This window comes from Pinus tabuliformis, chromosome 3_2 (assembly GCF_031772625.1).
Source record: "Pinus tabuliformis cultivar Carrire ecotype Pingquan chromosome 3_2, CPIR1, whole genome shotgun sequence".
Taxonomy (NCBI): Eukaryota; Viridiplantae; Streptophyta; class Pinopsida; order Pinales; family Pinaceae; genus Pinus; species Pinus tabuliformis.
The window spans coordinates 947,552,734-947,573,802 of NC_142302.1; the positions used below are offsets into that span (position 1 = coordinate 947,552,734).

General features: G+C 39.3%; 1 protein-coding gene across 1 annotated transcript; it reads left to right on the top strand.

The window, feature by feature from the left end:
- The first annotated feature begins 17,396 nt into the window (after positions 1-17,396).
- Positions 17,397-18,019, top strand: LOC149183764 (putative disease resistance protein At4g19530). The gene is made up of 2 exons (XM_089415072.1): positions 17,397-17,656; positions 17,815-18,019. Exons 1-2 carry the CDS (start codon positions 17,397-17,399, stop codon positions 18,017-18,019), a joined length of 465 nt encoding a protein of 154 aa, XP_089271198.1.
- The last annotated feature ends 3,050 nt before the right edge of the window (positions 18,020-21,069 follow it).

Below are 21,069 nucleotides of genomic sequence, written 5' to 3' on the forward strand. Positions count from 1 at the left end.
TAGCAGCGAGAAAAATGGGAGCAGCCTAAACCGTGAAAACGGGGTTGTGGGAGAGCACAATATAAGCTCTGTGCTGCTAGGCGAAGTGGTTGAGTCCTGCACCCTAGATGCTGAGAGTCCAGTAGCCAAAAGCATCATTGGCTTACGCTCTAATCCGAGTAGCATGGGGCACGTGGAATCCCGCGTGAATCAGCAAGGACCACCTTGCAAGGCTAAATACTCCTGGGTGACCGATAGCAAAGTAGTACCGTGAGGGAAAGGTGAAAAGAACCCCCATTGGGGAGTGAAATAGAACATGAAACCGTAAGTTCCCAAGCAGTGGGAGGAAAATTAGATCTCTGACCGCGTGCCTGTTGAAGAATGAGCCGACGACTTATAGGCAGTGGCTTGGTTAAGGGAACCCACCGGAGCTGTAGCGAGAGCGAGTCTTCATGGGGCAATTGTCACTACTTATGGACCCGAACCTGGGTGATCTATCCATGACCAGGATGAAGCTTGGGTGAAACTAATTGGAGGTCTGAACCAACTGATGTTGAAAAATCAGTGGATGAGTTGTGGTTAGGGGTGAAATGCCACTCGAACCCAGAGCTAGCTGGTTCTCCCCGAAATTCATTAAGGCACAGCAATTGACTGGACCATCTAGGGGTAAAGCACTGTTTCGGTACGGGCCACGAGAGCGGGCTTTGAATTAGCCCCTCCGGATCGTATTTCCCCTGAGATTAGACAAAAGACGGGTAATCTTTATTTTCAGAACTATCGTCCCAATAAAAAAAACATTATTGTAATAGGTCCTGTTCCCGGTCAAAAATATAGTGAACTTGTGTTCCCCATCCTTTCACCAAATCCTTCTACTGATAAAGAAGCTCACTTCCTGAAATATCCCATATATGTGGGTGGTAATAGAGGAAGAGGACAAATTTATCCCGACGGGAGTAAGAGCAACAATACGGTCTATAGTGCTTTAGCAACAGGAAGAGTGAGCAAAATTTTACGTAAAGAAAAGGGTGGATATGAGATAACTATCGATAATACATCAGACGGTGGGCAAGTGGTTGACATTGTACCTCCAGGACCGGAGCTTCTTATTTCAGAAGGCGAATTGATCAAGGTCGATCAGCCATTAACGAATAACCCTAATTTGGGTGGATTTGGTCAAGGAGATGCAGAGATAGTACTTCAAGATCTATTACGTGTTAAAGATCTTTTATTATTCTTAGCATCTGTCATTCTGGCACAGATATTTTTGGTCCTTAAGAAGAAACAATTTGAGAAAGTTCAATTGGCCGAGATGAATCTTTAGGTCCATAGATTTTTGAACATGAAGTTTACTTATTGATTCAAAAATTAATACCCCTTCAGAGCCTTTTATCCATCTTCTCCCTTATATATTCTTGATAAAATGTTCATTTAGATCTAAATTGGAATAAAATTGAAATAGGGAGTGACTCCATAAGCACTGGAACAGATCAACTTGTTGAACGATCCCCGATATGCTACATCGTGTACTATATACATGTCATTCCCTCCTTTCCTTGTCCAAATGATCCGGAAAATAGAGATAGATCGTAGGGAGGAGAGATGAGGAGAATAACTAAGCAATCTTGGAGAAGATTCCTATTTTCTCTTATCCCATTCTCCTATTTCATTATTCGAAGAACTAATTGGGTTTCCGATCTTGTCCTATTCATCAATTCCTTCATAATTTGAAGATTATTTTGTACGTTATACTGAAAATTCCTAAAGAAGGAAGAGCAAACAAGTAAGGGGCAATATCACTCATAAAAAAAAACCTATAAAACTTTTGATAGGGTTTGTTCCTAATGAGAGAAAATGAATAAAAGGTGTTTTTCCTCCTCTTTTATTTTGTAAGCCAAAAAAATAGAAGAAAATATTCTATATGCACATTTAGATTCTCATAGTTCGGGTTTTTACAAAAACTTCGCATAATCTTCCATTAGATAAATGAGAAAATATTTAGTACTTAATATTATCCGTTTTTCTGTTGTTCCTTCGACAGATATTTAAATTTGATCGATCCAAATTTTTTCCGATCATATAGCAGAAGAATAGATTGGCTCATCACATGACTGAAAGGCATTGAATGAAGTAAATGACATATTCATTTTATTTGTGCGAATCTTCTCTTCTAATTCAGATTAATATAGAAAGAATCTCAAAAAGAGATTTTGATAAGGCCTTACCCTTCTTTGAAGGGTAAGGCCTTATCGATTTTTCACTTTCGCATGTATACTATTTCCCACAGTAAGTGCATTTCCCCTACTATAGGGATGACCCTAATCCGGAATATGAACCATAGAAAAAGACACCCAGTAGACCAATCACGATAATACCAGTTACAGTACCTATCAACCAAAGAGGGATCCTTCCAGTGGTATCGGCCATTTCTCTTACTCCCTTTCACATTTTCTTAAGTGGTCATACTCGAAACATAAACAGTCATAACATAGATAATTATGCATATTGGATCTCTTCGAATGGAGTGAGAATATTATCATTGTTCCTAATTGAAAAAATAATTGGAGAATGGAACAGCAAGTACAAAAATTAGTAGCAACCCCCAGTAGAGACTGGTATGATTCAATTCAACATTTTGGTCGTTCGGGTTCGGTTGTGTCATATCTACATACTTCCTCTTCCGTTAGTATAGAGTTTATCATTGGATGAACTGCATTGCCGATATTGATCCCAAGAAAAAAACTGTAGGGATAGCTAGCCCGTGAACGACCAACCATCTATAGTCATTAGTGCCTCCTAAAAAGATCTAGTAAATTCATCGAGTTTCTCTAACGGATCAAAACGGCTAGTTACTAATGGAACCTCTTGTCGACTTTCTGTGAAATACTCATTTGGTCGGGGGCTATTTTGGTTCCGGAGTTTGAAATCTCACTACAGAAGGAGCCTTTTTCATGGTCACAATCCCTGCTGTTATAATGAGGTAAGCTCGTCTAGGTCCAGATCTTGGTACCGGACCGTAACGATCGGAGTCGAATCGCGAATCTATTAATGAAGCGAATTTGATGAAACCACAATTAATACTGTAAAGGAGCGTTCATAAACTGGAGAGTCTGGCCCAATTCGTTCGACAGATCGTTTGGGGTAGTTTAAATATCTGGATTCAAAATTGTTTGATCGAGTAAAGGTAACTTCATAGGATTCATCATTGGCTTTATGTCATTTTGTACTTCCCTCCCCCACTCGGAAATTAAGGACCATTCCAATGTTCCTCTTCGCCACGCATGGACTGAACCAACGATGAAAATAAGCACGAGAATTGAAGCTCCTATAAATGCAGATATACCCTGTATACTAGAACTCATAGGCCATAGAGAAAGGGAGATTGTTCCAACATCAAGAACAAAAAGAACTGGAGCGAACATATAATGATCTTAGATCGGATCCAAGTATCTTCCCATTGGTTCGATACTTGATTCGTAACTAGTAGTCCGGTTCTTGACCAATGGGAGCCAAAGCTCTGGAAATAAAGGATGCAAGAATAGGTAGGAATGAGACTATATATTAATGAAAATATCCAGCCAGAAAGTATTATATTAGGGAAATAGGAACATGAATATACTCCTTTGAAATAGATCAAATTCTTATATTTTTACGTCAACTTCTTCATTATTATCCCACCCAACATGAGTGGAAGACCAAAGGACCGAACAATAAATACAATCAATTCTAATTGATTCACATATTTTGTTTCGTCCATGGCTTATTATCAAATTAATTCAATGAAATGTAGAGTATAAGGTTTAGTCACCTGTCCAACTATCTCACCATTAGGTAAAAAAATTTCGGACCAAGCACAAATCTGTTCGGGAGAAGCTAATCCAATTCGAAGTTGTTGATGTTTATTCTGGTCAATCATAAAAGATCTCAATTTATTGTGATCAAACTTCCTCTCTATCTATCTGAAAGTTTTTCTCAGATATAATAGCATGATTCAATTCTAGAGCTAAATATCGTAATTCTTGAATGAGCAATCGGAAAGATTCTGGAGCAGTGTCAGGTTTAGGTATTGGCCCTCCAGTGATAATGGCACCAAGTACTTCATTACGAGTTCTAATATGGTCAAATTTGAGAGTAAGCATCTCTTGTAAAATATAAGCAACACCAAAACCTTCTAGAGCCAAAACTTCTATTTCTCCTATTCGTTGCCCCCCTCGTTTGGATTTTCCTCTAAGAGGTTGTTGTGTAACCCGTGCATAAGGTCCACTCGAACGTGCATGTATTTTCTCATCAACTTGATGACTCAATTTCGACATATAAGCTTTTCCTATTGTAACAGGTTGTTCAAAAACATCTCCTGTTCTTCCATCAATTCATCTATGTTTTCCAGGATGATCTGGTTCGAATACCCATGGATTAGTTGTTTGCTCACTAGCTTTGTAAAGTTCAGGAAACACTAGTTTTCTCGAAGCTTCTCACTCGTATTTTTCGTCAAAAGGTGTTATTCTATAATGTGTGTTCATCGGGTTTCCTGCTAAACCGGGCAAACATTCAAAGATCTGTCCTACATTCATTCGTGAAGGTACCCCTAATGGATTCAATACCATATCAACTAGTATTCCATTTTGAAACTAGGGCATATCTTGTCTGGGCAAAACTATTGAAATAATACCTTTATTACCATGCCTTCCAGCTACTTTATCACCCACTTGTATCTTACGTTTTTGTGATATATATATGTGTACTGTTTCCGCATTATCATCGGAATCATCTACTCTATTGATCCATCTCACGTCGATAACTCGACCCCTTCCACCTATAGGTGCTCTGAGACAATTTTCTCTCGCAGTGGATACCTCAATACCAAATATGGTCATGTTCTAATTTCTTCTCTTCATGAAAAAAAAAATAAAAAAATAGCGAGGTAAAAGAATTGAGAAATTAGAATGGATTCGAACCTATGGAATTGGAGAAGATAGATCAGTCCGTTCGGGAACGAACCTGGGTGGGGATAGAGGGACTTGAACCCTCACGGTCTATAAAGCCAACGGATTTTCCTCCTACTGCAATTTTCATTGTTGTTTACATTGACATGTAGAATTGGACTCTATCTTTATCCTCGTCCAACCATTTATTCCAAAAAATAATTAAATTATTCATCTAGAGTAGATAAGTTCATAATTGGATTACTTAATGTCAAATCAGTACTTCAACTCGAATCTGGCATCTATCTTATGAATAAAATGCTTGGAACGAGTTCTGATCGCCAGTTTTGTCTGATGTTATATAACATCTCTCTCCATTTTTGAGGTGTAAATAGATCGTTCTATAACTACAGTAACTACAGTATTGGACCAAATGAGATTCATTCGTTAGAATAGATAATTTGGAAAATAGAAAAAGTCAAGACTAAAATTATTAAAAAAAATCTTCAATATATATATATATCATTGTTTTAATATATAATTGTGTATTTATCTTTATTTTACTCTTGATTTTGACAAGTCCTTCTAGTTTTAGCATTTATTAGAATCCTCAATTTCACATCAAACTTTTCATATAACTAGAAATTAGTCACTCTACTTAATTCCTATTTTCTCCCTTATTTTTCAAAGTTATTAGACATAGTAGGATCATTTTTAGAAAACCAAAAAAAAATATTAATAAATATTGTTTCTTATCTCTTTTTCAAAACGTCAAATTATCGTTGAATGCTTAATCCAAGAGAAATACATAAAAAATAACTCACAATTTTGACATTATTAGTTCCTCTCCAGAAAAGACTCTAGCATAATGTTAAGCCTCATGCCAAATTTATCAACATTATGCAATTGTGTGTTGTCCTAAACAATTTGTAATTCTGATATATACGAATGGGACATCCATTTAGTTGTATATGCACATAATGTAAATGTGATTTGAACACGTGCTACCAAAATTGCTACTTCGTAATTGAATTAAAAAAAAAATTATTTTTTATTAAGAAAATATAAAGTGACAAACTTTGTCATATAAACATGTATACAATAATTAATTTTTGTTTCATATTTTATAGTATGCTTTGAATATTCCATAATATACTTTATATATATTATGCTAGCCACTTCTATATGCAAATTTTGTAGCAAAATAATCCTTAATTTCAATAGAAAAAAATTTAAATTCATATTTTGATTAGATACTATAAAATTTTATATTAATAAACTATTTTTTTAGTTATTTTAAAATACATTTATATATTTATATGGTTACATAGCTTCTCCAAACTTTTGGAGCTAGATAGCTTCATGCTTTGGAGGTTCGTCAAGTTATGGAAAGACTCTGGTAGCCTCTCCAAACTTTTACAACTAGACAGCTTCATGCTTTGGAGGTTCGCCCGGTTACTGAGAGACTCTAGCAGCCCCACCAAACTCCCATAGTAAGAGAATTTGATGCTTTTCAGGTTCGTCAAATTATCAAGAGACTCTGGCAGCCCCACCAAACTCCCACACTTAAAGAATACAATATTTGTGAGGTTCGTCAAGTTACCGAGAGACTCTGGCAGCCTCACCAAACTCCCACACTCAGAGAATTTGATTTGATGCTTGTGAGGCTTGTCAAGTTGCCTAGAGACTCTGGAAGTCTCTCTAGACTCCTGCACTCTAACAACTCCATGTGCCTGAGATTCATCAAGTCGCCCACGGACTCTGGAAACCCCACCATACACCTTGACCAAAGGCTCACGCTTTGGAGGTTCATTAAGTTACCCAAGGACTCTGGCACCGTCTCCAAACTGTGGCACGCACTCAGCTTCATGCTTTGGAGATTCGACATGTTACCGAGGGACTCTGGAAGAGTTTCCAATTGTTCGCACTTATCCAGCTCCATGCTTTGAACATTCGTCAAGTTACCAAGGGACTCTGGCAGTCTCTGTAAACTTGGACACTTGAGCTCCATGCTTTGAAGGAGCACCAAGTTCCTGATGGAAGTACTACACACCTACATGCGGGCACTTAGTTAGAGCATGGGACTACATGCAAGATTTCTTCAGGATGATTTACTCCCTGATTTTCTCCTTCTTTAACTCCGCAATTGGTTAGTTCTTCTACATGATTTACTCCCTTATTTTCTCCTTCTTTCACTCCACAACTGGCTAGTTCTCTCTGGAACTTGTTGTAGGTGTTGAGTCCTCTCATTGATCACCACTATGGTGCATTACCTTGGGATCTTCACCCAGTAATGCTATATCATGAGCATTGTAACCTATTTTCTAATGAATCATTCTTTTGTTCTTTCGATTTTCTTTTAGTGTTTTTTCTCTGCAAAGCTGTGTGTTCAACCTTTACTAGCTAGATTCATCTGTGCAGGTTTTCTAACACATTTACATGGTATCAGAGCCCACAAGTTGCTAGATAAAAGGCGCACCAGTACTTTATTTTGCAGGTATTACAGCTTTGAGATCGAAGATCGACAGAAAAATGGAGTTTCCCAAAGCATCGATCCTAACACCGTACAATTATCACAAGTGGAAGGACCAAAAAGCTCAATACCTTCGTCAAAAAGGGTTGTATAGGATTACCATGGCTGCAGAAGTGGAACCCACTTCAGCCATAGAGAAATCCAAGTACCTCAACCACATGGATGAGGCCCACAGATCCATATGCATGTGCATCTCCCCAGAGTTGCAGTTTCATCTATCTGCCTGCAATACTCCCAATGAGATTTGGAAAAAGGTTGAAGAACTCTACGGGAAACAGGATGAGATGAAAGGACATCTACTCGAAGTGGAGCTGCTGTCATTGGATCCACGGAACTATGACAGAATTCAAGACTTCTTCACCAAATATAATGATCTATTGCTGCAACTCAAGGGTTGTGGAATTGACAAATCCAAGGAGGAGAGTCGCCAAGTTCTCTCTATTATGTCAAAGCTCAGACCGGAATACTCCGTCTTTGTGTCTACATTTCATTCAGTAAGGCTCACAACAGGTAAATCCTACACTATGCCTTCTCTCAAAGAGTTCATGGAGTCCCTTACTTTTGAGCAAGATAAACTCATTGGCATGGGGAAAATCAAACCTCCAAAAGTGCATGCACTTGTTGTGCATGATGGCAGCCACAATAAAAATCACAGATCTAATTCAAATCAGAAAAATCAGCAGTAAAAAGACAAGGGAAAAGCGCATTCCCATCCAAAGAAGGAAGGGTACACCAAGCCCTTCAATGACTCCTCTAGCTCGAGAAATGAGAAAGGGAAGAAAGGAAACAAATGCACCTACTGTCAAAGAGGATTCCATCCAGAATCCTCTTGCATGAAGAAACAAATTGACCAAATGGCATAAATCCTTAAGAAGCACAACCTTGGGGACCACATCCCTCAGGGCACCAAGAAGAAAACTGAGGATCTGCCACACGGGAAAGGTAACAATTTTCATGCTTTAGTTGCAATTAATTCTTCCCCTGATGCATGTATTATAGATTCTGGTGCATCACATCATATGGCTGCTGCAAAGGAAGTCTATTCCTCTTTGGATGCATGCAAAGGACCTCCCATCCTCATAGGAGATGACTCACGTATTAAGGTCACTAGAAAAGGTAGAGTGGAACTTTTACACGGAAGCTTTGAAGATGTGCTTCATGTTCCAAAACTTTCGGTAAACCTACTTTCAGTTTATCAGATCACTCATTCTGGCACCGGAAAGAGAGTGGAATTCATTCCAGATGCAGTGAACATATATGACCAACATAGCAGCTCAAAAATTGCAACTGGTGAGGTAAACAATGGGGCCAAACTATATACATTTTCTGAATTTATTGAATCTGAATCCTCCTTATTGCTTACACATGCTGATGATAGTAGTAGGCTTTGGCACGAGAGGTTTGGTCACTTAAATTACAGGTATATGCAGCAGCTAAGCAAGCATGAGATGGCGAAAGGCTTACCAAATATCAGTTTCTCCAAAGGAGTTTGTGAAGGGTGTGTCCTTGGCAAACATCCTAGAGAAAAGTTTAACACTGGCAAGACTCACAGAGGATCCTCTCCTCTAGATCTAATCCATAGTGATCTCATGGGGCCTTTTCCTCATCGTTCCATCAACAAAGCAAGGTATGTGGTTACATTTATTGATGATTTCTCACAGTATACTTGGGTGTATCTTCTCAGGGACAAATCTGAAGTTTTTGCGCACTTTGAAGATTTCAAAGCACTATTTGAGACACAGTCAGAGAGAAAGATCAAAGCCCTCCGTACAAACAATGGGGGGGAATATGTTAACACAGCCCTTCAGAACCTTTGCCTTCAGTCCAACATACAGTTGTGGTACACAGTTCCATACACTCCATAGTAGAGCAGAGTTGCTAAGAGAAAGAACCGATCTCTCAAAAAGATGGATTCCTGCATGCTCCATGCTAAGTCACTTCCTCATAAGCTATGGGCCAAAGCACTTAATTGTGCTAAATACATCCAAAACAGATCTCCTCATAGGTCTGTCAAGGATCAGACCCCCTTTCAGGCTTGGAGTGGCACTAAATCGGAGGTCACCCACTTTTGTGTTTTCGGCTCCCGAGCATGGTCCAGGATCCCCTCTGAAAAGAGGAAAGCTCTTGATCCACAGAGCATTGAGTGCATCTTTGTTGGATACCCTGATGGTGTGAAGGGATACCGACTCTTGATTTCCTCTACGAACAAGCTCATCATTGAGAAAAGTGTCAAATTTGAGGAAAGTCTCTCGCATGCACCTCAATCGCCACATGCAGACACCTTTTATCTACCTCATGTCCAAGATGATGACTCAGTACACTCAGATGCAGATACAGAGCATGCAGATGCTGAGGTAGAGCATGCAGATGCAGAGACAGAGTCTTCAGATACAAATCTAGTGCATGCATATGATGATCCACATCCAAGCACAGATCGGGCTTCCTGCAGTGAATCAACTTCCCCTATCATAAATCAGAGAACAAGGAGCTTACGTGAGATATATGCACAAGACCACCTAGTTGCTAGAAATGGTCTTGTGGGGGATAATTCTGATCTGCAAAGGACTAGCTCAGAGTTTATTGAGCCTCCTCTTGCCCTCACTACCACTGAATCATCACCATCCTAGCATTGTCATTTGGTTTAGTCTTCTGATCCACAGTCTTATGCTGAGGCTGCTGAGCATCCATCTTGGGAGTCTGCCATGGAGGAGGAGTATAACTCCCTCCTCGAGAACCAGACCTGGGATCTGGTCCCCCTTCCTTCAAGAAGGAAACTTGTCCGATGCAAATGGGTCTATAAGACCAAGAGTGCTACAAATGGGCAAATCACCAGACGGAAAGCCAGGCTAGTAGCCAAAGGCTTCCAACAAGTGCATGGCATTGATTATGACGAGACCTTTGCTCCAGTAGCAAAGATGGATTCCATATGCCTTACACTTACCATTGTGGTTGCCCAGGGATGGGAAGTACATCAGATGGATGTGAAGAATGCCTTTCTTCACAGAGACCTATCAGAGGAGATTTACATGGAGCAGCCACATGGTTTCATTCAGGATTCATCTTTGGTCTGCAAACTGAAGAAATCTCTCTACAACCTTAAGTAGGCCCCGAGAGCTTGGCACGCGAAGATGGATTCTTTTCTCTTATCACAAAACTTTGAAAGATGTAAGTCTGATCCGAATGTTTACATGCTCAAGACACATGATTCTCTTCTTATCTTAGTTTTGTATGTGGATGATCTCTTGATCACTGGTAGCTCGATTTCAGCCATTGCTGCAGTCAAGAGGGCCTTGCATGATAGGTTCTTGATGACAGACATGGGTCCATTACACTTCTTTCTTGGTCTTGAGATCAGCCAGGATGCCACAGGCATCAAACTCTCTCAGGCTAAGTATGCACAGGATCTCCTAGAGAGATTTCACATGACTGACTGCAAGCCAGCACCGACTCGTTTTCTTTTTGGGGTCCGCCTTGAGGATGGAGGTGACACTCCATTAGTTAACAGTACTCTCTACCGACAACTAGTGGGGAGCTTATTGTACCTCACCCACTCCAGACCAGATCTCTCATACCCAGTAGGGGCAGTTTCAAGATACATGCAGGAGCCGCATGAGCTACACTAGAATGCTGCCAAGCGCATCCTTCGATATGTGCAGGGCACCATCACCTTCAGGATTCACTATGCAATAGGCACTGCATTGAATCTCCTTGGCCTCACAGATTCTGATTGGGTGGGCGACAACATTAATCGCAAGTCCACCTCTGAATATTCACTCAGTCTAGGATCTGGCCCTATCTGTTGGTCGAGAAAGAAGTAGGCTGCTATTTCTCTCTCTTCAGCTAAGGCCAAGTACAAACGAGTAGTCAACATCACCATTCAGGCTCTGTGCCTACAACACTTCCTCACTGAGTATGGCATCCAGTTTCACCAGTCCACTATCATCTGGTGTGACAACCAGAGCACTCTCAAATTTTGCAAGGATCCAGTACAATGGCAGTAGACGAAGCACATAGAGATCCATATGCACTACATCAGAGACTTAGTACATGATCAGGTCATTGGTTTGCAGTTCTTTCCTTCCGCAGAACAGACTGCATACATCTTCACCAAGACATTCACTGAGCAGAAGTTTCGCTCTCTACACGATCTTCTTGGAGTAAAGAACACAGCTGCTTAGCAACTGTCTTTTCTTCCTCTTTTCTTTTGATTACATTGTATTTTGAGGGGGGGGTTTCCCATGAGGTTTTCACTCTTTCCTAAATTTTAGTACAAGCTGCACTGTATTTTGGGTGACCTTTGGCCTTAGTTTCCAGGTCCCATTTTCTATTTTTACCCATAGTAGTGTTCACGGGGGGTGTTGGAAGTACTACACACCTACATGCGGACACTTAGTTAGAGAATGGGACTACATGCAAGATTTATTCTACATGATTTACTCCCTAATTTTCTCCTTCTTTAACTCCACAACTGGTTAGTTCTTCTACATGATTTACTCCCTGATTTTCTCCTTCTTTCACTCCACAACTCGCTAGTTCTCTCTGAAACTTGTTGTAGGTGTTGAGTCCTCTCATTGATCACCACTATGGTGCATTACCTTGGGATATTCACCCAGTAATTCTATATCATGTGCATTGTAACCTATTTTCTAATGAATCATTCTTTTATTCTTTCAATTTTCTTTTAGTGTTTTTTCTCTGCAAAGCTGTGTGTTAAACCTTTACTAGCTAGATTCATCTGTGCAGAGTTCTTGAGGGACTCCGGCAGCCTTACCAAACCATTCAAATCCAGAGCAATGTGTTGGAGGTTCTTTAAGTTACCGAGGGCCTCTAGCAGCCTCTCTAAACTTACACAATTAGACGACTTCAGGGATTCGAGTTTCTTCAAGTTACCTAGGGACTCTGGCAGCCTCTCCAAACACTGCCATGAAAGCACGAGTTGTTCGAGGTTCTTCAAGTTACGGAAGGACTTCGGAAACCTCTACAAACTCGAGCACTGAGACAGCTCGATGTGTTTGAGCTTCGTCAAGTTGCCCAGGGCCTCGGGCAGCCTTTCCATCTTTGAGCACCCCAGCAGCTTCATGTGTCGGAGGTTCATCAAGTCACTGAAGGACTCTGACAGCCTCTCCAACACGCAGTAAAGAGACAGCTCCACGTGTTGGAGGTTCGTCATGTTATCAACAGAATCTAGTAGCGCCTTCAGTTTTCGGCAGTTTTGAAACACCAAAACATTCAAACACCTCAGCTGGCAAAGTTCTTCTAGCAATTTTTGGAAACAAACATCGCTGAAGAAAATCCATTCGAGGTGCTTCAGCTGCTCTATGGATTTTGGAATCTTCAAGAGCTTACCAAAAATCTCCAACACCCTCAACTGAAAAGGTGCTTGCATCATGTGTTCAAACTATTGTTATTAATATGTAAGTGGATTATTGTCATCCTCCCGACTCGAGTGGTGCAATATTTAACTACTAAAAACAAACAAACTCAACTTACCTGTGATCGGCCTTGCCACATTGTTTTCAATACTTTCCCCTCCACCTGAAAAACCCTTAAATTCTTCATTGGAATCCAAGAAGGCAGGTAAGAGCATGGGCAGCCATGCCAAGAAAGCCATATGAGATTTGGGGAGTTCGCCCTTCTCAAAATATGTTCCAAGAGATTACCTTTAGTCTGAATAAGTTGCAAAGGCGTAATACCAATACCAAGAAAATGACTCCTCTTTTGGTGCCATGAGTCCGTATCATTATCAAGAAAAATCCTAATTCCCCACACTTTGGTTACTCCCTGTACATTTTCTAGAAACGATAAAAAAATTGACGCTGTTGTATATAGACTTTTATTGAAAATTTTATAACATTTCACAGAAACTTGTTGCAGCAAATCCTAAATGTTTTCTATTGGATCTAAAAAACAGTGGGGCAATTCACCCCGCGCGCAATGTCCCATCCCAAATCATGGAGGTTTTCTTGCATATAGTAAATGTTTGAGCACTTACAGATGGTTGTTGCAGCAAATCATGAATGTTTTTTGCTAGATCTGAAAAATGGCGGGGCAATTTATCCCGCGCAATGTCTCACCCCAAATCGCGGAGTTGATCATGCATATGTATAATATTATCACAATCTACTTCAACCAAACATTTCCTCTCTAGATTTTGAAACCCCAAGGAACCTTTCCAATGTGGATCGTCCCATATTCCCACGATGATACCCCTCCTCTCTCCTATGAAAAAGCAAACAATATCTAAAAACATTTCCTTTTCCTTTTCATGGAGTGCATCATAACTGATTTTTAATCGCTTCTGTATATCATCTGGAAGTTGTTGATGTACTAGGGAAAGTGTCTCCCGCCAAAAATATTTATTGTCATTTCTTCCTAACAGGAATGCCCCGAAAAATTTTACAGACAACGAAAATACCTGGCATGCCTCTATAAACTCATCTACCAGATCTTCAAATCCTTGGAGGGGATAGGTCTTACAGAAGGCGTAAGAGAAAAAGAGCTCTCGCAAGTGCTTTGTAGAAAGCCCTTTTAACTTATAACTGGAATATTCTTCCACTTCTGCCTTTTTGAGGACATCTCTTTTCCTAGATGTAATTAAAATTAAGCTGTCAAAACGTAAGACATTTTTAACATGTACAAATGCATTAAGTTGATCCTCATGACCTACGTCATCTAAAATTAATAGGACATGACAATCTCCGAGGTATCTTTTCAAAATCCCTGTACCTTGATGAGCGTTCTCTATATTCACATCATGTTGAGTTAATCCTTTCAAAACTTTTCTTTGCAACGACTGTAATTAGTTTTTCCTAGCATCTTCTCTTACATCTAACAAACAATGGGATTTATTGTAATTTGAACTCATCTTATTTGTTAGAAATATTTGGTGAATTTAATTTTCATTTTCACGAAGGGGAGAGGTAGAGAGTTATAACTTTTGGGAAGCTACTTTCGTGAAACTAGGTTCGTGCACCGCGAAGCAGATTTGCGGAGCTACCTTCACGAACCGTGAGGCTAATTTCCCAAACTTGGATTTGGCGCACCTCGGAACTATTCTAGAGACTTAATGAATACTCACAGTAAAAATAACAAGATAGGATTGGAGCAACACACTAAAACTTAGTATTCATTTCTTAAACATGAAAATACATCTATATGAGACTCCGGCTCATTCACCAAGAAATTTTTTTTTTACAGAGATTTAAACTTACACAGAGTAACACACATTAAAACAGAGTAACTGTTTTTTTCACGCGCCCACCAAAAATTGCTCCACCATTTTCTCCACAGAAACTTGCACTCTTTTCTTGCTTCTTACTCTCTAACCTCTCTCTTTTCTTACTTCTTACTCTCTAACCTCTCTACACAGTCTAACCCTTACAAAATGACTTTTACATTCATATATAACTCAACATACAATTTTACATTTAATTCATGATAGAGCGAAATTAATTTTGATGTTGTTGTTGAGTGTGATCAGAGTCGTGCGGGTGTTTCTAGAGTGTGGGCAAGGTTGCTGAATTAATGCTTGCCCATATCTATTTACCTAAGTACATAAATTCTTTAAATTCCTTTGTTGAGTTGCCGAATAGTTCGCGTCTGACTTCAGACCTTCTATTTTCACGCTGAGACGCAACCTGCAAAAATTTCTTCAAGCACAGACGCAACCTGCAAAAGTGTCTGACATGTATGGCTGCAAAAGTGTCTGACATGTATGACTATTGTCGGGCTATTTATTGCGGTGGTTGGGATTATTATTTCCAACACTCCCCCTTAATCACAACTATTGCCATTGACAATTCCCAAACAGTTTCTGAGATAAACAAAATTTTCTCCTACCAATGGCTTTGTGAAAATATCAGCAAGTTGTTCCTGTGACCTGCAGTGCTGCAACACAATTTCATCATTGTTAATCAACTCTCTAATAAAGTGATATTTAGCATCAATATGCTTGGTCCTTTTATGGAAGACAAAATTCTTTGACAATGAAATTGCTGAGGTGTTGTCGCAAAAAATAGTTGTCGCGCCCTCTTAGTCATGACAAAGATCCCTCAACATCCTTCTCATCTAAACTCCCTGACACGCTGTTGTTGTTGTTGTGACATATTCAGCTTTTTTGTTGACAGTGACACTATTGGCAGCTTCTTGGAGGCCCATGAAATGGCTCCGGAACCCAAATGAAAACATATCCTGACGTTCTCTTTCTGTCATCGACACTGCCTGCCCAATCACTGTCACTGTAACCAACCAGCCTGAAATCACTGGTTGTTGTGTACAAAACACCATACTGTTTTGTCCCATTGACATACCTCAAAATCCTTTTCGTTGCTTGCCAATGTGTCTCCTTGGGTGTCTCCATGAACCTTGACACCAAACTTACTGCATACATTATATCTAGCCTAGTGGCAGTCAAATACATCAGGCTGCCTATCATGCTTTTGTATAATGTCGAATTGACATTGTTGCTGCAATCTTCTTTGCTCAACTTCAACCCTATGACAGTTGGAGTTGGTGTAGACTTGTTGTTCTACATTTTAAACCTCTCCAAAATTTCTGCCACATACTTTGCTTGAGAGATAAAAATTCCATTTTCTATTTTCTTCACTTCTATGCCCAAAAAATATCTTAGCAATCCCAAGTCAGTCATTTCAAACTCACTCTTCATTACTTGTTTAAAATTAGCGATGAGGAAATCATCACTGCCTGTAAAGATCAAATCATCTACATATAAGACGACAATGAGAATCTTACCTTCGCTCTCTTTGATGTAGAGAGTAGGCTCACCGTCACATTTGTCAAAACCATTGTTCAACAAGTAAGCATCTATCCTACTATACCATGCACGCGGTGCTTGCTTCAATCCATAAAGAGCTTTCTTCAACCGATATACTTTGTCTTCTTGTCCTTCAATCTCATAACCAGACGGTTGCACTACATAGACTTCCTCTTTTAGCACTCCATTCAAGAACGTTGACTTTACGTCCATCTGATACACTATCCATTTATGCTGCATGGCAATTTCCACAACTGTGCGCACTATCTCCATCCACGCAACTGGTGCGAACGTCTCTGCGTAATCTCTTCCATGCTGCTGCTTGTATCCTTTGACAACTAGCCTTGCTTTGTGCCTTTCAATCTTTCCCTCAATGTTGCTTTTGGTCTTGTAGACCCACTTTACCCCAATAACATGTTTTCCTTTCGGAAGGTTCACTAATACCATGTATCATTCCTTTCTATTGTTTCTATTTCTTCCTCTGTTGCCGCAACCCATTTTTCTTCTTTGACTGCATCTTCAAAGTGGATTGGGTCATCTACATGGCAAAATAATGCAAATAAGGAATTCAGACCTTCTCCACTATCAACTTCTTACTCATAAATTTCATTTAAATTTCTGAATTTTGGCCTTCTTGTGCTTGCTGAAGATGGACTTGATATGTCACTTGGTGTCGCGCTTCGTGGTGTGCTTGGAGAAGCACTTTCTTGGTTGTGCGAACTGTCCTATTATTTGTTGATGGCATTGCTTGTTTCCTACTTTGTTGCGCTTGAATAGGAGTAGAGGGAGTCACTGTTGAGGAATTACTTGTTGTTGTTAATTCCTCTCTATCCTCATGTTGTATGCATGCTTTGACATTGATTATCTTTTCTAAACATCCATCCCATGCTTCCTTTTCTATGAACTACACATCTCGACTGATTATGACCTTCTTGGTTAATGGATTGTAGAGTTTGTATGCCTTGGATTCATCACTGTATCCAACAAATATGCATTTCTCCCCCTTGCTATCCAACTTATTTCTCAACTCATCTAAGATATGTGCATAAGCCACACATCCAAAAACTCTCATGTGAGTGACACTATGCTTTCTTCCACTCCATGCCTCTTCATGTGAGATGGTCTACTGCTATTCGAACTGGGTGCTATTTGAACTGCATCGGTCCATGTGGCCATTTCTTCCCTGAGATACATGGAATTAACATGGTGTTTAAATGAGCTCCTCCTCATGTATGAATCAGGATTTCCCATTACAACTGTATTTTACAAGGTCAATCCTGCTGAGCTGAGGTATGGTAAGGCGTTGCACGCGCTCGAGATGAAGATGACTTCCGACCCTGAAACTGGTATGGCTCGGCCACGATATGACTCTGCCATCATTCAAAACTGGAGAAACGCTCTCTCCATTGTTGCAGATATAAGTGGGTTTGATATGGAGGGCAACTTTCATGGGTAAGACCTCCAACTTATTTCCAATGAATACAATATATAACATGTAAACATGTATGATGCTTTGCCTATGGTTTTAGTTATTTGTATATACATGTATGATGCTTTTCCTTGGCTATGGTTTCAATTATTTATATTTATGGTTTTTAATGAATAACTAGGGACGAGATTCACATGTTAGATGAGGTAGTGGAATGTGTGCTGAAAAGGGTTAAAAAGACAAAGTGGCATGTGGCCAAATATCCCACTGGTTTAGATGAGAAAGTTGAGGATTTCGAAAGAGAGGTATTGAAGCAGCCTCAACACAGCGGAAAAGTCCAAGTCCTAGGGATAGTTGCCATGGGTGGAATGGGGAATGTTAGATGATCCAAAAATACAATTTTATCATAGGCTATAAAATTAGAATAAAATAATTATTAATTTAAGATATTAAATTAATAATTATTATTCTAGAATGTTTAATTATTTAATGGAGACTTTTAGAATTAGCATATTGTTGTAACTAGATATGACTCTCCAAATGTGTCGTATCTTAGGCTCTATTTTAGGAGATTAGTTAGCTAGTTGGTTTGAATAACATTTATTGTAAATGGACACTTGTTATTTAATAAGTGATCCATAATTAGAGGTAGTTAGGACATGGAGCTTATATATAGCTCATTGCAAGAATGTTTGAGTTGTTCGGGTGTAAACTCTTGCAAAATCAATTATGTAATTATTTTTTCTAATTAATAAAATTACGTGTCTGAGGACACTTCTGCCATTATTGTGGTATCAGAGCTCCAGTAATGCTGCAGTGGATGTGAGGAGGAGATTCCAGCTCTATCAGATCGTGGAAAACTCAACTTCGTTGAAGTGATCAACAAAAGATTTCTGAATTTTCTGTTTGAAAGAGGCTTCCATCCTCGGGGTTGCTTTGAGTAATTGTCGTAGCTGGGCGGAGAGGAGAAGTGAATCGCTGGAAGACGAGCCCCTTCTTCTTCCTCTCGCTCCCGCTTTTTCCAGCGCAGTGAAGCTCTGACTCTGCAAACCCTAATTGACGGTGTACAATTTGAACGATTTCTGCCATTTCTGAGGGATTTTGGAAGCTTTTGAACGGTGAATATGAAACGAAATGAAGCAAAATGAAGCAAATCTTCGTGTAAATTCGACACAGTTGAGCAAGTTTTGGTAAGTATTTGAAGCTTTACAATTGGAGAAAATATATTATCATTTTTTTTCTTCCTCTGAGCCGTTCAAATTCCGATACTTTTTTTCCGAACATTTGAACTGTGAAAGAGACGCAAAGGTGTATTTTTTGGACTATCTATGAAGCATTAATGAGTTTCTGACTGTTTGGTGGCAATATTGTCTGGGATTTTGCAAAGTTTATGAGTTTCTGAGGGTTTAAAGAATTGCAAATGGATCGATGTGTCTGTAATTTGTTCTAACGCTTTAAGTTTTGAAGAATTAAAAATGGAGTTAGAGTTCCTATAATTTGACATAGTTATCCCCCGCGTCTAACTTTTTCTGAGAACTGAAGCATTTGTACGTCGGAAACTTGGTAAATATGCGGCTAGTTTGAGGTATTCATGCAACTTTTATGAAATTTTGAAGCTTTAAAGTACTGAAACGTGGAGCAAACCTAAAACAGTTTAACGGTTACGCGCTGAAGTTACAAGAACATCCAATGTTCCAGTACGCAGGAATTCGAATTCACGAACCTAGCTGTCATTCTCATGTGTTTGGAAAGGTTCACTTTTGTCTGTAGAAATTTTGCAGATAAAAATCAATTCAATGCTTGCCAAGAAATATCAGTCGATCCTCCTTGTGGCGATGTAGCTAAACCAAATACAGAGTACGCATATTTATGGGCATTCGACTGATTGTAGACGGCACACCTGAGCTGGAACGCATGAAGTTTTGAAAGAGATGGGCATGTGAAATGCTTGAGAACCACAGGGCACCATTATCAAATTGAAGGCCAACGAAGACCAGCATTGATTAAGGGATACACTCGCATATGTACCATTCAAACCGAGAGGACCAGTCCATAAAAAAAAATGCAAGGATGAATGTATGGAAGCTGAATTAAATTTGTAAATTTTGTGGAAAAATAAGGAATATTGTATTGTGTAGAAATATGGTGATTTTTTAATTTTGGGAATTTATGGTTGATGGAGCAATAAGGTGATTTGTAATTTTTTTGGAGCAATAAGGAGTTTTTTTTTTTTTAATTTGTTTCTTGGGAGATAAACCTGGTTCTGATAAGCCTGGCATTGTAACTCAAAGTAATTTTACTTTGAGGGGGGGTAACTTTTTTTACCAGATTGTGCAAAAGCACCATTGTAAAAGTCAAATTTTGAAAGTTGCCTTGTAAAAATTTGAGATATTGACTAGAGCCAAGTGCAAAGCTCAGTCAATTTTCTCCTGTTTTGACGACTATTCGAGGGTCAAGGCCAAGCCCCGATAGATCGTGTTGTTTTTGCGTGGTGTGTTGTGTTGACTATCTTGTCATTTCTGTTCTGATTCTTGGTGCGACACTTCAACGCTAAAATGTCTAAGTTGATTAATTTGTTTTCTGATTCTGACAAACTTGAAGGCACCAAATCTTATAAAACATGGCATCGTCTCATCGAAAGCACACTCATTTACAATGAATTATGGCAGGGAATATGTGATGGAGATGTTAAGCTGAATAAACCCACAGATGCAGCTGCACTAGCAAAATGGGAAATCAAGAATGCTAAAGCCTTAGCTCTTATTAAATCGTCTGTGAATGATGAAATGTATGTCCATATAGAAAATGATTTAGATGCATGGACTGCTTTGAAAACTTTTAAAGACCTCTTTGATACTCAGCCTGAATCAAAGAAAGTCGATCTACAATTAAAATTGTTGCAACAAAAATTAACTGAAGGCGGTGATGTTCTTGAATATATCTCAAGACCTAAGAATATCAGGCAAGAAATTATTAATGCTGGTTTTCCCGCAATTGATGATAGCTTTATGGTCACAATTGTAATTGTTGGGCTTCCTTCTTCCTATACGCATTTTTTGGAGACTCTACAAGTAACTGCGAAATTAGAGAAATTAAAGTTTGATGAACTCTGTGAAATGTTAACTCAACATGATAAAACTTTTGGGAAGAAGAAGAAAGTTGGTGAAGATGTTTTTCTCACAGAGGCCAGCACTAGTAAGTCATCAGCCGATAGTTCTCGAGGCAGAGGCAGATGGAATCAGAATCAAGAAGCACATAATCGAGGTCGAAGCCAAAGCAGAGGCAACAATTTTAACAGAGGAGGAAGAAATAATTTTCAAGGTAGAGGAAACAACCAAGGAAGAGGCAATTTTCAAGGACAAGGATATAATAATCAAGGTAGAGGACAATCTCAAAATAGAGGTCAAAGCAGAGGCAGAGGACAATCTTCAGGAAG